The sequence below is a fragment of the Tamandua tetradactyla genome, chromosome 3 (assembly GCF_023851605.1).
Source record: "Tamandua tetradactyla isolate mTamTet1 chromosome 3, mTamTet1.pri, whole genome shotgun sequence".
In the NCBI taxonomy this organism is placed as follows: Eukaryota; Metazoa; Chordata; class Mammalia; order Pilosa; family Myrmecophagidae; genus Tamandua; species Tamandua tetradactyla.
Genome location: NC_135329.1, coordinates 86,033,623 through 86,045,203, shown reverse-complemented (window position 1 = coordinate 86,045,203; position 11,581 = coordinate 86,033,623). Strand labels below are relative to the sequence as shown.

Genomic DNA, 11,581 nt, shown 5'->3' with positions numbered 1-11,581 from the left:
ATAAAAATTTATCTACTTAATGCAAATCAACATATATACTGCTACTTCAAAGTCATCCACCAGTTTCCTATTTAACCGTCCATGTTTTTACTGCATTCGTGCTAGAGTTATTCTGTTGTCACCCACAGATTTCAGTACTCTCATACGCTTTAACACAGTGTGTGAAATGGATGCCACTTCTACTTTAAGGATTATTACCAAAAGTAGAAATAGACTTATGGTATATATTAATAGAAATGTGATTTTTGAATAAGGATTGTGTAAAAAGAATCCAAGAATTGGAAATAAAATTTTTATTGGAACATATTTCGTTGTGAAGGAAAGGAAAGAAGATTGTGAAATCATGGTGTTTGTTATTAGCTACCAGTGCATGCATGAAGAGCCCAGAACCCAGCAGAGCTACATGTCCCCACGTACCCCAGACATCCCATTAGAACTGACACCAACAGCTGGGCCACATCTCCACATTTCCCATTCAGGTATTTAAAAATAGCAATGTAAAGTTAAAAAAAATTATTTATATACAGCATTGATTATACATTTAGTTGTCCTTAAATTAAAGATGTTCTAAAGTTCCACAGTACTCTGCAAAACTCATTTAATTCATTTCTCTCAAATAAAGTAGGCAATGGCAATTCATGTCGATTTCCAGTCCTTATGTATCTGCATAGTATTTAGAGTTGGGTAGGAAACCTGATTATTCTCAGTTTCATTGGGGGCTTTATTTTTTGTTCGTTATTTCATTCAAGTAAAAAATTCAATATCTTGAGGAACTATGACTAGAGAAGCAAGTACTGGTTTGGGAGAGATATATAAGAATATGGCCCTTTTAATTTTGAGCCTTCTACTAGATCTAAATCCAGGACTCAAGATAAAAAATATTGCCTCTAATATCTCCCTTAAATACAGTATAACAATGCATTCTTTTATTTTTTTATATCTCCCTACATATATATTTCTATATCTATACATACACACACACAGAGGCAGATATGTGGTATGTATATCCTAGGGAATTTTGTTCACAATGTGGTTTTTGTGTGTGTGTGTTGGCGGTAGTCGTTTTGTTTTTTGGTTTTTGGTTTTGTTTTTTTGAGGGGGAATACATGGACTGGAAATCAAACCCAGGTCTCCAATATAGCAGGCAAGCATTTTACCACTGAACTACCTGTGCAACCCATAAAAATGCATTCTTTTCTTAACAATTTTTTATTGTAAAATATAATATCTGTACAGAGCAAAGAAAGAAGAAAGCAATAATTTTCAAAGCACACTTCAACAAGTAGTTACAGAACAGATCCCAAAGCACACTTCAACAGATAAGATTACAGAGTTTGTCATATATTACCTTCCATCATCTCAGATTTTTCCTTCTAGCTGCTCCAAAGCACTGGAGGCTAGAAGGAATATTAATACGATGATTCAGGAGCCATACTTGTTTGTGAAATCCCATTTTCTCTCTTATACTTCTTCCTTCTCTTTTAATCCTTCTCCCAATCTATAGTGATCTTTGGGCAATGCCTTTTCTGACTTTTTCATGTTGAGAAGGAGTGTCCCCCACTAAAAGATAGGGGGATGTAATTAATTGAGAATGCTGGAAAGGCTGGTCCCTCTGAGTTTCAGGATTTAACTGACATAGGAACCCTCCGAGAACTGTACGTTCCAGGAAGGTAAACCTTTATAGAGTCTCAGTTGTTAAGAGTCAGCAGTAGTGATGTTGGTTGGGCTTTAGCAAGCCATGGCAATTAGCACTGTCTAACTGAAGCTTGCATAAGAGCAGCCTCCAGAATAGCCTCTTGACTCCATTTGGTCTCTCCTGGTCACTGATGCCTTATTTTATGACACTTCTTTCCTCCCATTTGGTCAGGAAAGGTTTGTCAATGGCATGGTACCAGGGCCAGACTCATCTCTGGGAATCATGCCCCATGTTGTCAGAGAGTTTTTCACCCCTGAATGACTTGTACCACATAGGAGAGAGGGCAACACTTTTCCTTGCAGAGTTGGGCTTAGAGAGAGAAAGGCCACAGCTGAGCGACAATGAGTCTTCCTGGGAGCAACCCTTAAGCCTCATTATGGGTAGCATTAGCCTCTCCCCTGCAGAAAAATGTTTCGTAAGGGCAAGCCTCAAAATCCAGGGCGTGGCTGAATTGCTTAGGAATCCCCAATGGTTGAGAAGATACCCAGGTTTTCCTAGAAAGTTTAATAGTTTCATATATATATATACACACATATATGTGTGTGTCTATTTCCCCTTCAGACCCTCAAGGGACTCTACCAAGACTTTTTAATTATCAGCCCACCGTTGTCTGAGATGTATCATGGTAGTGTCTTAAGCTATACCGAATTGCAAGGCTTCATTCCATTCTGGACTCTAGGAGTTTCGTTTATTTAAATGAGCTATCCAGAGAAGCTGATTTTGATTATGTATTACAGAAAATTTAGGTTCTCTATATAATAAACCTCTTTGCCTTTGAACTCACAGAGTAGCTGAAGGTCTAGAGTACATACACTATCCTCTTTTACCCTAAACAATGCACTCTGAATGTTCCCTCTCAAAATTAGAAACAATAAATTGAAATTGCCTCCTAACATGGAGTATTAGAGGGCATATGTACAAGAACTAGATTTGTAAGTAAACAGCACTAGCACAACAGATAGGATTCTACCAGTAATTAAATACCGTGGACAACACAAGTACAAGACAATATGCATGGCCTGAGGATTCAGTTCCACTGGTTTTTATAAACAGGTGTTGCCCCAAAGAAAAGGCAACTTCCAGTATGCACAAATAAAATAAAAGTCATTTGACATGACTTTGTAATGTGTGATTTACAGGTCTCCCAGAATCTGGGAAGCCAGTCTATAACCAAGACAGTATCTGAAAGCAATCGTTTTCTTTTTCCACAGTGAGCAGTGATGCATAGACATGCAGCTTGTGGTGAGGAGCCGGCTCTGCCTGATTAGCCTGGATTCAGAAATGGGGCTTCACTTTCTGTTAACAAAACGCACATGAATGGGTCCCCCAGGAGTCAGAAGCCCGTGGGTTTTGGCACATACTGCTTTAGTCTGAGGAGACGTTTTGATCTCAAAATGTTGAAGCAGCTAAGAAGAGAAAGAGAGAGAAGGATTCAAATTGCGAGCAGCAGAAAATTCTCAAAGCCCCTCGTATGACTGGACTCCTACCATCGTGGCCACATATTCCACGGAGATAAGGAAACAGGAAAGTGCACAGTCCATTGTGGGGAACACTGACTCCTCAGACAGAGGGGTACTGGTCGTCTGAACGCCTGGCATGATGTCCCGTGCAAGAGTCTGCCATGTCCACTGAACACCTCCGAAATCAATGCGATAAAGACAAGCAAGCAAAGAGCTCAAATAACTCACATTCCTTTAGCCAGTTCAAAGTTCTAATTTCTCTGGCTTCCATTTTTAGGTATAGCTACAGAGAAGGTATCAAAAAAGAAGGGAGAAAAAAGGGAAGGGAGAGGGCGGTGCAACCGTGGCTCAGCAGGCAGAATTCTCACCTGCCATGCTGGAGACCCGGTTCAATTCCCGGTGCCTGCCCATGCGGAAAAAAAAAAAGAGAGAGAGAGAAGGGAGAAATGAGGAATAATGTGAAATTCAGGCTTCCTGCTGGTACAGAACCTTCCAGAAAACCGTAGTGGGTAGAGTTGTTGGGGAGGATAAATCGCAGTTCAATGTCTTCCACCTAAAGATACTTGATTTAGACCTATGATTCCACTTCCCACTTCTACACTTCAAAAGTAGAACCAGCCCTACCTATCAGGGTAAAACTGGAAAGTGCCTGAAAAGCACCAAAGCACCCATTCACCTAAAGCAATAATCTCCCCAACCAATGGGCTGTGACTTCATGTTCTCTCTTAAAGTCACCCCTAGGCTTGGGGAACAAAAGGCAGCCTGCACTAAGAACCTCTGTCAAAATAAGGGTAGGTTCCTGCAGGGGAGAGAGGATCTTGCCAGGACAAACCCCTTCTGCACTGCCCCCTGTGTTCAGGAAAAGCCCAACACCTACTAGAGGTTTCCAGCTTTGGAGAACAGATGTGCTTGTCAGTGACCCAGGCTATCCCTGCCCTGCCCTGCCTCCCTCTCCAGCAAAGTAGGATACACAGGTGGGTGTTTGGGGTGGGTTGGAACCCCAGGGCTGCGATGAGGGCAGGTCTTAAACTCACTGCCCTGTCAACATGAAGGCAGCTCCAGAATATTCTGATATCAAGATGGCTTCCTCCAAACACCCAACTATCCTTCACTCTGACCTCAGGGAACTGCCTACCTAGACATTCCATGTGGCAAAAGGGGAACGCACACATTGGTCTCCTAATTTCAAGCCCAATGTGATTGTGTTAGTTAGATTCAGTTGTCAACTTGGCCAGGTGAGCATACCTAGTCTTGCTGCTGCGGACATAAGCCAATGGTATGTGAACCTCATCTGTTGCTAATTACATCTGCAGTCGGCTAGGAGGAATGTCTGCTGCAATGAGTGACGTTTGACTTAATTGGCTGGTGCTTAAATGAGAGAGCCCAACGTAGCACAGCCTAAGCAGCTCAGCATTCCTCATCTCAGCACTCGCAGCTCAGCCCAGGTCTTTGGAGATGCATTAAGAAGCCACCCCAGGGAAAGTTGTTGGAACCCAGGGGCCTGGAGAGAAGACCAGCAGAGACCATCCTGTGCCTTCCACGTAAGAAAGAACCTCAGTGGAAAGTTAACTGCCTTTCCTCTGAAGAACCAACAAAATAAATCCCCTCTTATTAAAAGCCAATCCGTCTCTGGTGTGTTGCATTCCGGCAGCTAGCAAACTAGAACAGTGATGCACAGGTCTTTGTCCTTTTCCAAGTGGGTGGTATATGCTCACAGAAAACACTAAAAATTCACAGGATACATAAGGGCAGAAAACAAAGGCCCTCCCCCACTTCTATTCACAAACTCCTGAGGAGCTGGGATGTACTGTTCTAAATGTCCTCTGTGCAATATCTGGGACCTGACTTTAAGGGGGCACATTTAACATTCACCAAAAAGCCTGTCCCTTTGCATCCCAATATGCTGCAGGCATGAATGCTATAGGGTTGGGAAAGGTACGATTTATTTGCTTAAGGAAAGTCCTCTATTGTCAGTGTGTTCAGAGGTTTTCTTCATGTGTGGGTGTTGAATTTTATCAATAATCTTTTGAGACGGCCACATCATTTTTTACCTTTGATTTGTTATTGTGGCAAATTCTATTAACAGACCTTCCTGTGGTATACCATCCTGGCATTCCTGAAAACACCTGCTTTCGGGAGTCTGCATTTCTGTTTTCTACATCACTGGATTCAGTTTGCCAATGTTACATTTAGGATGCTTTTCATCTGTGTTAATAAATGAGAATGGCCTGTAGTTTTCCTTTCTCATATTATCCTTTCCAGGTTTGAATATAGAAGTTATGTAAGTCTCATAAAGTGAGTGGGGGAATTTTTCTGGAATAATGTAGATAGAATCATGTGGGGACCATACCCAAGACCTACTAAATTATTGTCTGAATGGTGGTGCCTGGGACTCTGTCTTTTAAGAAGCGCCCCTGGTGATGTCACGGTCCATAAAATGTGAATATCCCTCCTTTGACACCTTCCCATTCACCTCTCTCTGGAACGCCCATACAATGAAGAGAGTTGGGCCCTCGGGCTCCCACCCGTGCCCCACCTGGACACACAGAGACACCAGCCAGTCCTTCAGGCCTCCAGCATCTACCTCCTCTGCCCACACAACCCCAAGGAGAAACAGAACACAGAGGCTGGCCAAGGGGCTAAAGGTGGCTGCTGCCAGGGGTGGGCTTTTAACTCTTTTTTTTTTGGATGGGGTCACATTTCATTTTTTTTTTTTCATGTGAGTATTCTGTTGTTGCAGCACCATTTGTTGAATTTTTCATTTGTTTGTTGGTTGGTTTTTGTTGGTTTCTTTGTTTGTTTGGGAAGTGCATGGGCCAGAAATCAAACCCTGATCTTCCTCGTGGCAGGCAAGAATTCTACCTTGAGTGAACTACCCTAGCACCCCCTGGGGGTGGGGTTTTAAAATATAAAAGGGATTTAATGCAAAACTATGGCTTTCAGGGTTCTGAAATCGTGCTCTATTTTTTTAACCTAAAGGTCTGGATTCCCGCTGAGTCCAGTAACAGAGGAACTCAAAGGCCCATGCCTGGTTTCCACGCCTCCTACCTGGATCACGAGCAGGTGAATCTCCAGTTCTGCGATTCTCCGCCCAATGCAACTGCGAACACCATAACCAAAGGGGATGGAGCCAAAGTTGTCCACTCTGTGCAGGCTCCCTCTCCTCAGCCAGCGCTCTGGCAGGAATTCCTTGGCCCGGGGGAAGTTCTCTTCATCGTAGGAGGTGGTGTAGTGGCAAAGGGCCAGCTGGGTCTGAGGACACCAGTTATTCCAGAAAAGTAAAGAATAAGATCACTCAAAGGCAGAGCAGGGGTGAGGGGCCCTAGTTGGACAGAGCCTCCAGGAGGAGCCACTCAAGATCCCAAAAGAACCAAGATGGCAGCTCTCCTTCTGCTCAGACACCACCCCAAATGCCAGTGGAGCTCTCAGAAGGCAAGTCAAGTCCTTTAGAAACTCAACTGCTGCTTCCACAATGGCTTTGCGGGGGGGGGGGAACAAGGCTGCAGACTACAGAAATGTGTGGTTTTGTTTATGCCAGAGCAATAAGCTCACACAATGCATTCAGTTTCTTGCCTCTAGAGCCCATCTTCATTACAAATTATATGCAGAAGAAAAGAAAACTTGTTGTCTTGGTACAAGGATTTCCTCCATTTGGAAGCAGCTTTCCACCTCAACCTTTACTGCACAGCCCAACATTCTACCCCAGCGTCCACCACACTCACCCCTTTGGGGATCAGAAACCCTCCAATAACCAGATCTTCTTGGGTCACCCGGCCATTCCCGGGCAGCACTGGAAACAGCCTGTGAAGAGACCAAGGGGAAGGGGATGGTGGTATGACTTGAAGATGTTTCATTAATCATTGAAGAATCTGGAGATTTTGTCCTTCCTATTAAAAATTCTGAAAAGTAACAAGTGGTACAGTTTTAACTGAAAAGCTTTGCAAGAACCTTTGTGGCTCCTCAGATCACTTTGTCCAGGGAGGGTATTGAGGAATGCGAAGAAAAGGTTGCATGTTCAAAAAAGCTTGGGAAACGCAAACAAAGCTGAGCTTTTACTAGGCAATTGTGCATCACGAAAATCCCAAAAACGGATATACGATTCAGAGTTTATCAAAGAACAGTTCATAGTACTAGAAGTCTAAGAAATACAGTTTGAGAAATGCTACTTCAGCTCTGGGATTGTCTCAGGGAAGTGATCCTAAGAAAATGATGAATTAAAAAATCTAACTGACACCAATAAATCACATAGTGATTTTTTTTTTTTAGATTAAGCGGCATGCTGCATGAAGATTGAAGATATTATACAAATTGAAGTGTCACTAGCACATCAGGTTTGAAGGGATTCTTTTAATGTATACTATGCAAATTAACCTTTGCTCAGTGTCATTCCATTTCCTCTACAAAGGTATGCTGTGTTCAGCTGCTTGAATCTCAGAGGGCTGAGGAATTTTACTGGTCACCTAATCCCATCTCCCACCCAGACCACCTCCCCACCCCCCCACCAAGGAATCCACAGTCTCCAGGATCAGCTTTTCTGATACTCGGGTCAGTAGAAACCTTTCCATGAGCAAATGAGCTTTACTATGTGGTATCTGTAATTGAGACTAGGTTATTCCTATAAGAACTGCCATATTTTGTAAACAGGAATGGTAATTAGCCAAACAGCCCAAAATATTTTCCTAACAAATTCCTAACCTCTGTTTAGTCTTCAAAGGAAAAGAAATCAAGGGGTATTCATCTGGGAACTAAAGTGGGAAACACTTGATGAACCAAGTGACCAAAGCGGGTACAATGTTAACTGCCTGCTCTAAAGAGCTTTGCAAAGAACCATTCATATTTCCAAGCATACGGCAAAAGAGCCTTCCTGTATTCTAACAAGAGCAGAGAGGAAATAGTTAGGAATAACTTCTTCCTAAATAGGCAAGTTATGAGAACACTGTGTGCACATGTAAGCCACTGAGGATAGTTGAAGGATTGGCCTGGTACTCTGTTTTTAAGCCAAAATGGCAATTGCTTTGATTTATGGATATGCATTTGGGTGAGTCTGTTTACCTCAAGGTTTCCTTAAGGAGAGCTCGGACCAGAGGCACTTTGGGGACATCTGCTGCGGTTGGAACATGCCTCTCCCCCAAATTTTTAACTATTTCCTGGTACACAGCCTGCTGCACATCCGGATGCCTCGCCAGGAGGTACACCGCCCATGATAAGGTGAAGGACGTCTGTGGAAAGAAAGAGGGAGACGCAGATACATCAGTGAGGAAAGCCCAAGATTTAAAACAGGATGCAGGGCCAGATAGGAAGTCACTTAGTGAGTAACTGTAGCTGTAAAGTCATCTTCATGCAATTTGATCGTGACATTTTAACCTTACCAAACCTTGGTTCATGCAAAAAAAAAAAAAAAGAACAGAGAAATATTTTTGGACGACGCCATCAACTATGTGATTCAAGCACTCCTTTAAAGAAGAGCCACGGGAAGCGGTGTTTTGGAACATCTTTTTTAATCCTTTAAGAGCTATACACCTCCTCTCCAGTGGGCACCTGAGAGGGTGTAGGTGATGCTGGACAAATCTTGGAAGTTCAACCTTGTGACTTCACACGACCTTCTTTGCAGAGGTCGCCTGATTTTCACTAAAAGGGGCGTGAGTAAAAGTATAAGCAATAAAAGGAAAAATAGATGAAACAGACTCAGTCAAAATTTTAAACTTTTGTGCGTCGAGGGACTTTATCAAGAAAGTGAAAAAACTTACAGAATGGGAGGAATTAGTTGCAAATCATATGTCTGCCCAGGGTTTCATATCCAAATACATAAGGAATCGCTACATCTCCACAACAGAGACAAATTAACCGATTTTAAAGGGGGCAAAGGTGTAAAAAAGGAATGAAGCTCTGAAACATATCCCAACCCAGATGAACCCTGGAAGACATACAGCATGTTGCGTGAAAGGACCAGACACAAGAGGACTAATGCCGTATGATCCCGCTTCTATGAAAAGAACAGAATAAGCAGAGTCAGAGAGTAGATTGTAGTTACCAGGAGCTGGGGGAGTGAACGGAGAGTTCTGTTTAATGGGTACAGAGTTCCTGTCTGGGGTGATGAAAAGTCTTGGTAATGGTAGGAAGGGCACCTCAGTATTGTAAATAGAAGTAATATCACAGTTCTGTACGTAAAAGTGATTAAAATGGGAAACTTTGGGTTTTGTGTATGTTACCATGCTAAAATTAAAAAAGAGGGGGTGCGGAGAGGCCTGACACTGCTCCTCAGGCTTCAAACCATTTGATCTTCTGGGTACCCACAGGCTGGGCTGTGAAAGACAACTGGGCTGGATCTGATGTGCCTGCCTAAGCTAGAGGAAGTCTGGGGGTGGTCAAAGGATTATTAGTCATTTATCAAGTAAAGTCAACATAAAGTGATTGAATAGCTCAATTGTGCAAAGGAGTACCAATTCCATACCCCTTCTCAGACTCAAGAATCCCATTTCCATTCACTGAGAATGTATTATTGTTATTGTGTAGGTATTATTCTCCTAGGGCCTATGATTTTCACTAAAATTGGTATTATTATCTCTCGCTCTCTTGAAACAAGGAAATTCCACACCATAAATGCCCTTTCTTTCATCTAAAAATAATGTAACTTAAATAGACCAGATTTGTATTATTTCCCTGTAGTAGAGATGTATAAATGATAAGGAAATAGTTTGCATGATTTCTATTAAGAGAAGAGAAAAATGTTCTATTAAAATCACATTTTCATGGAAAAATACAATGTGGTGCACCCATATAATGGAAAATACTCAGCAATAATAAAGAATGAATTATCAATATATAAAACAGCACAGACAAATCTCATAATCATTTTGCCGAGTGAAAGAAAGGCCAGACACAAAAGAATACATACTGTATGGTTCCATTCATTTAAATGCCTAGAAAAATGCAAACTAATGTGGAGTGACAAAAAGAGCGGCGGTTTTCTCCTCCTTCAATGCTAGGACCACTTCAGGCTTTTTCTCCTTTAAAGGGAGATCTATGGCTTATTCAAGTTTGGGTGGCACGCATGCAAAGCTCAGTTTCTTAGCTTCCCCACCTATAAAATGAAGTCAGTAATACTTGACTTGGTGCACATTGTGAAATGAAAGAGGTGGTTGGGGGCACGCTTTTGAAAGAGTAAAGCACCAGGCAAATTGTAATTATTACCTTTCCAACCAGACCATCAGAAACTCTCTACTCTGGCTCAGGGTTTCCCTAGTCTCCTGCCAGAGACTTCATTCAACTTTAAAGTATCTCTCCACTCTCTCCACCCTCCCTGGCTTTGTTCATGCCTTTTCAACCTCTGTTTTTCTTACTCAATACTCTCTTTACATATATTTATTCCTGCCAGCTCTTTCCCCCCATCTGTGATAACTACTCAAGGTTAGATTCACATTCCAAAACATACAGTTCTTAGCATACCCTACTTATTGAACCCTACATGTGCCAACTCTTGTGCTCAACATTTACTGAACTCTTACTATGTGCAGGTAAGCACTGGAGATGAAGAAGTGAAAAACCAAAGTCCCCAATTTCAAGGATGGTTGTGGTAAAGACTCAACATCAAGAGAAAACTTCTTAGTCCAAACCATCAACATGACCAAAGAAGTGTCTACCACCAACCACAAAGAAAGAGAGCAGTGGTTGTTTGGGGCTGGAGGTGTAGGGAGGTACAGACTGAAAGGGGCATGAGGAATTTGGGGGGGCTGAAGGAAATGTGCAGTATCATGGTGGTGGTTTCATAAATGACTTACATATGTCAAAATTTACCAGATTGTACAGTTGAAATGAATGCAATCTATGGCATATGAGTTGTGCTAGTTTGAAAGTATTATGTATCCCGGAAAAGACATATTGTAATCCTGATTCAATCCTGTGGGGGCTCCACCCATCCCAGGTGGGTCCTGATTAGTTTTCTAGAGCCTTTAAAAGGGGAACTATTTTGGAGAAACCTCAGAAACGACAGCCAACAGAAATTTCAGAGCAGAAATGACAGATGGAGAACAGAGTCACAACTATTTGGAGACACTTGGAGCCCAGCAGACATCACCATGAGATGTTAAGCAAGCCTTGGAGAGAGCCAAGGACAGCCAAGAGATGAAAGCCAGCTCTGAAGAAGCAAAGTCAGGAACCCCCACAGGACAAAGTCTGAAAGCAATAGGGCCCAGAGGCAAAGGGCCAGCAGATGTCAGCCATGTGATCTCCCAGATGACAGAGGTGTTCCAAACATATTGGCCTTCCTTGAATTAAGGTACCTTTACCTGGATGTCTTAGTTTGGACATTTTTATAGGCTTAGAACTGTAAACTTGAAACTTAATAAATTCCCTTTTTAAAAGGCCTGCTATTTCTGGTATATTTGCACTCTGGCAACTAAACAAACTAAAATATGTTATATTACAA

General features: G+C 42.3%; 1 protein-coding gene across 1 annotated transcript in view; it reads right to left on the bottom strand.

The window, feature by feature from the left end:
* Positions 1–991: 991 nt before the first annotated feature.
* The window catches only part of CYP27C1 (cytochrome P450 family 27 subfamily C member 1), a 43,866-nt gene continuing 33,276 nt past the window's right edge, over positions 992–11,581 (bottom strand). The window contains exons 5-8 of the mRNA XM_077151907.1: positions 8,209–8,375; positions 6,879–6,957; positions 6,205–6,408; positions 992–3,102 (exon numbers count right to left, since the gene is read on the bottom strand). Coding sequence (XP_077008022.1) covers positions 2,986–3,102; positions 6,205–6,408; positions 6,879–6,957; positions 8,209–8,375 — 567 coding nt within the window. The 3' untranslated portion in view covers positions 992–2,985. The remainder of the gene's footprint in view (positions 3,103–6,204; positions 6,409–6,878; positions 6,958–8,208; positions 8,376–11,581) is intronic.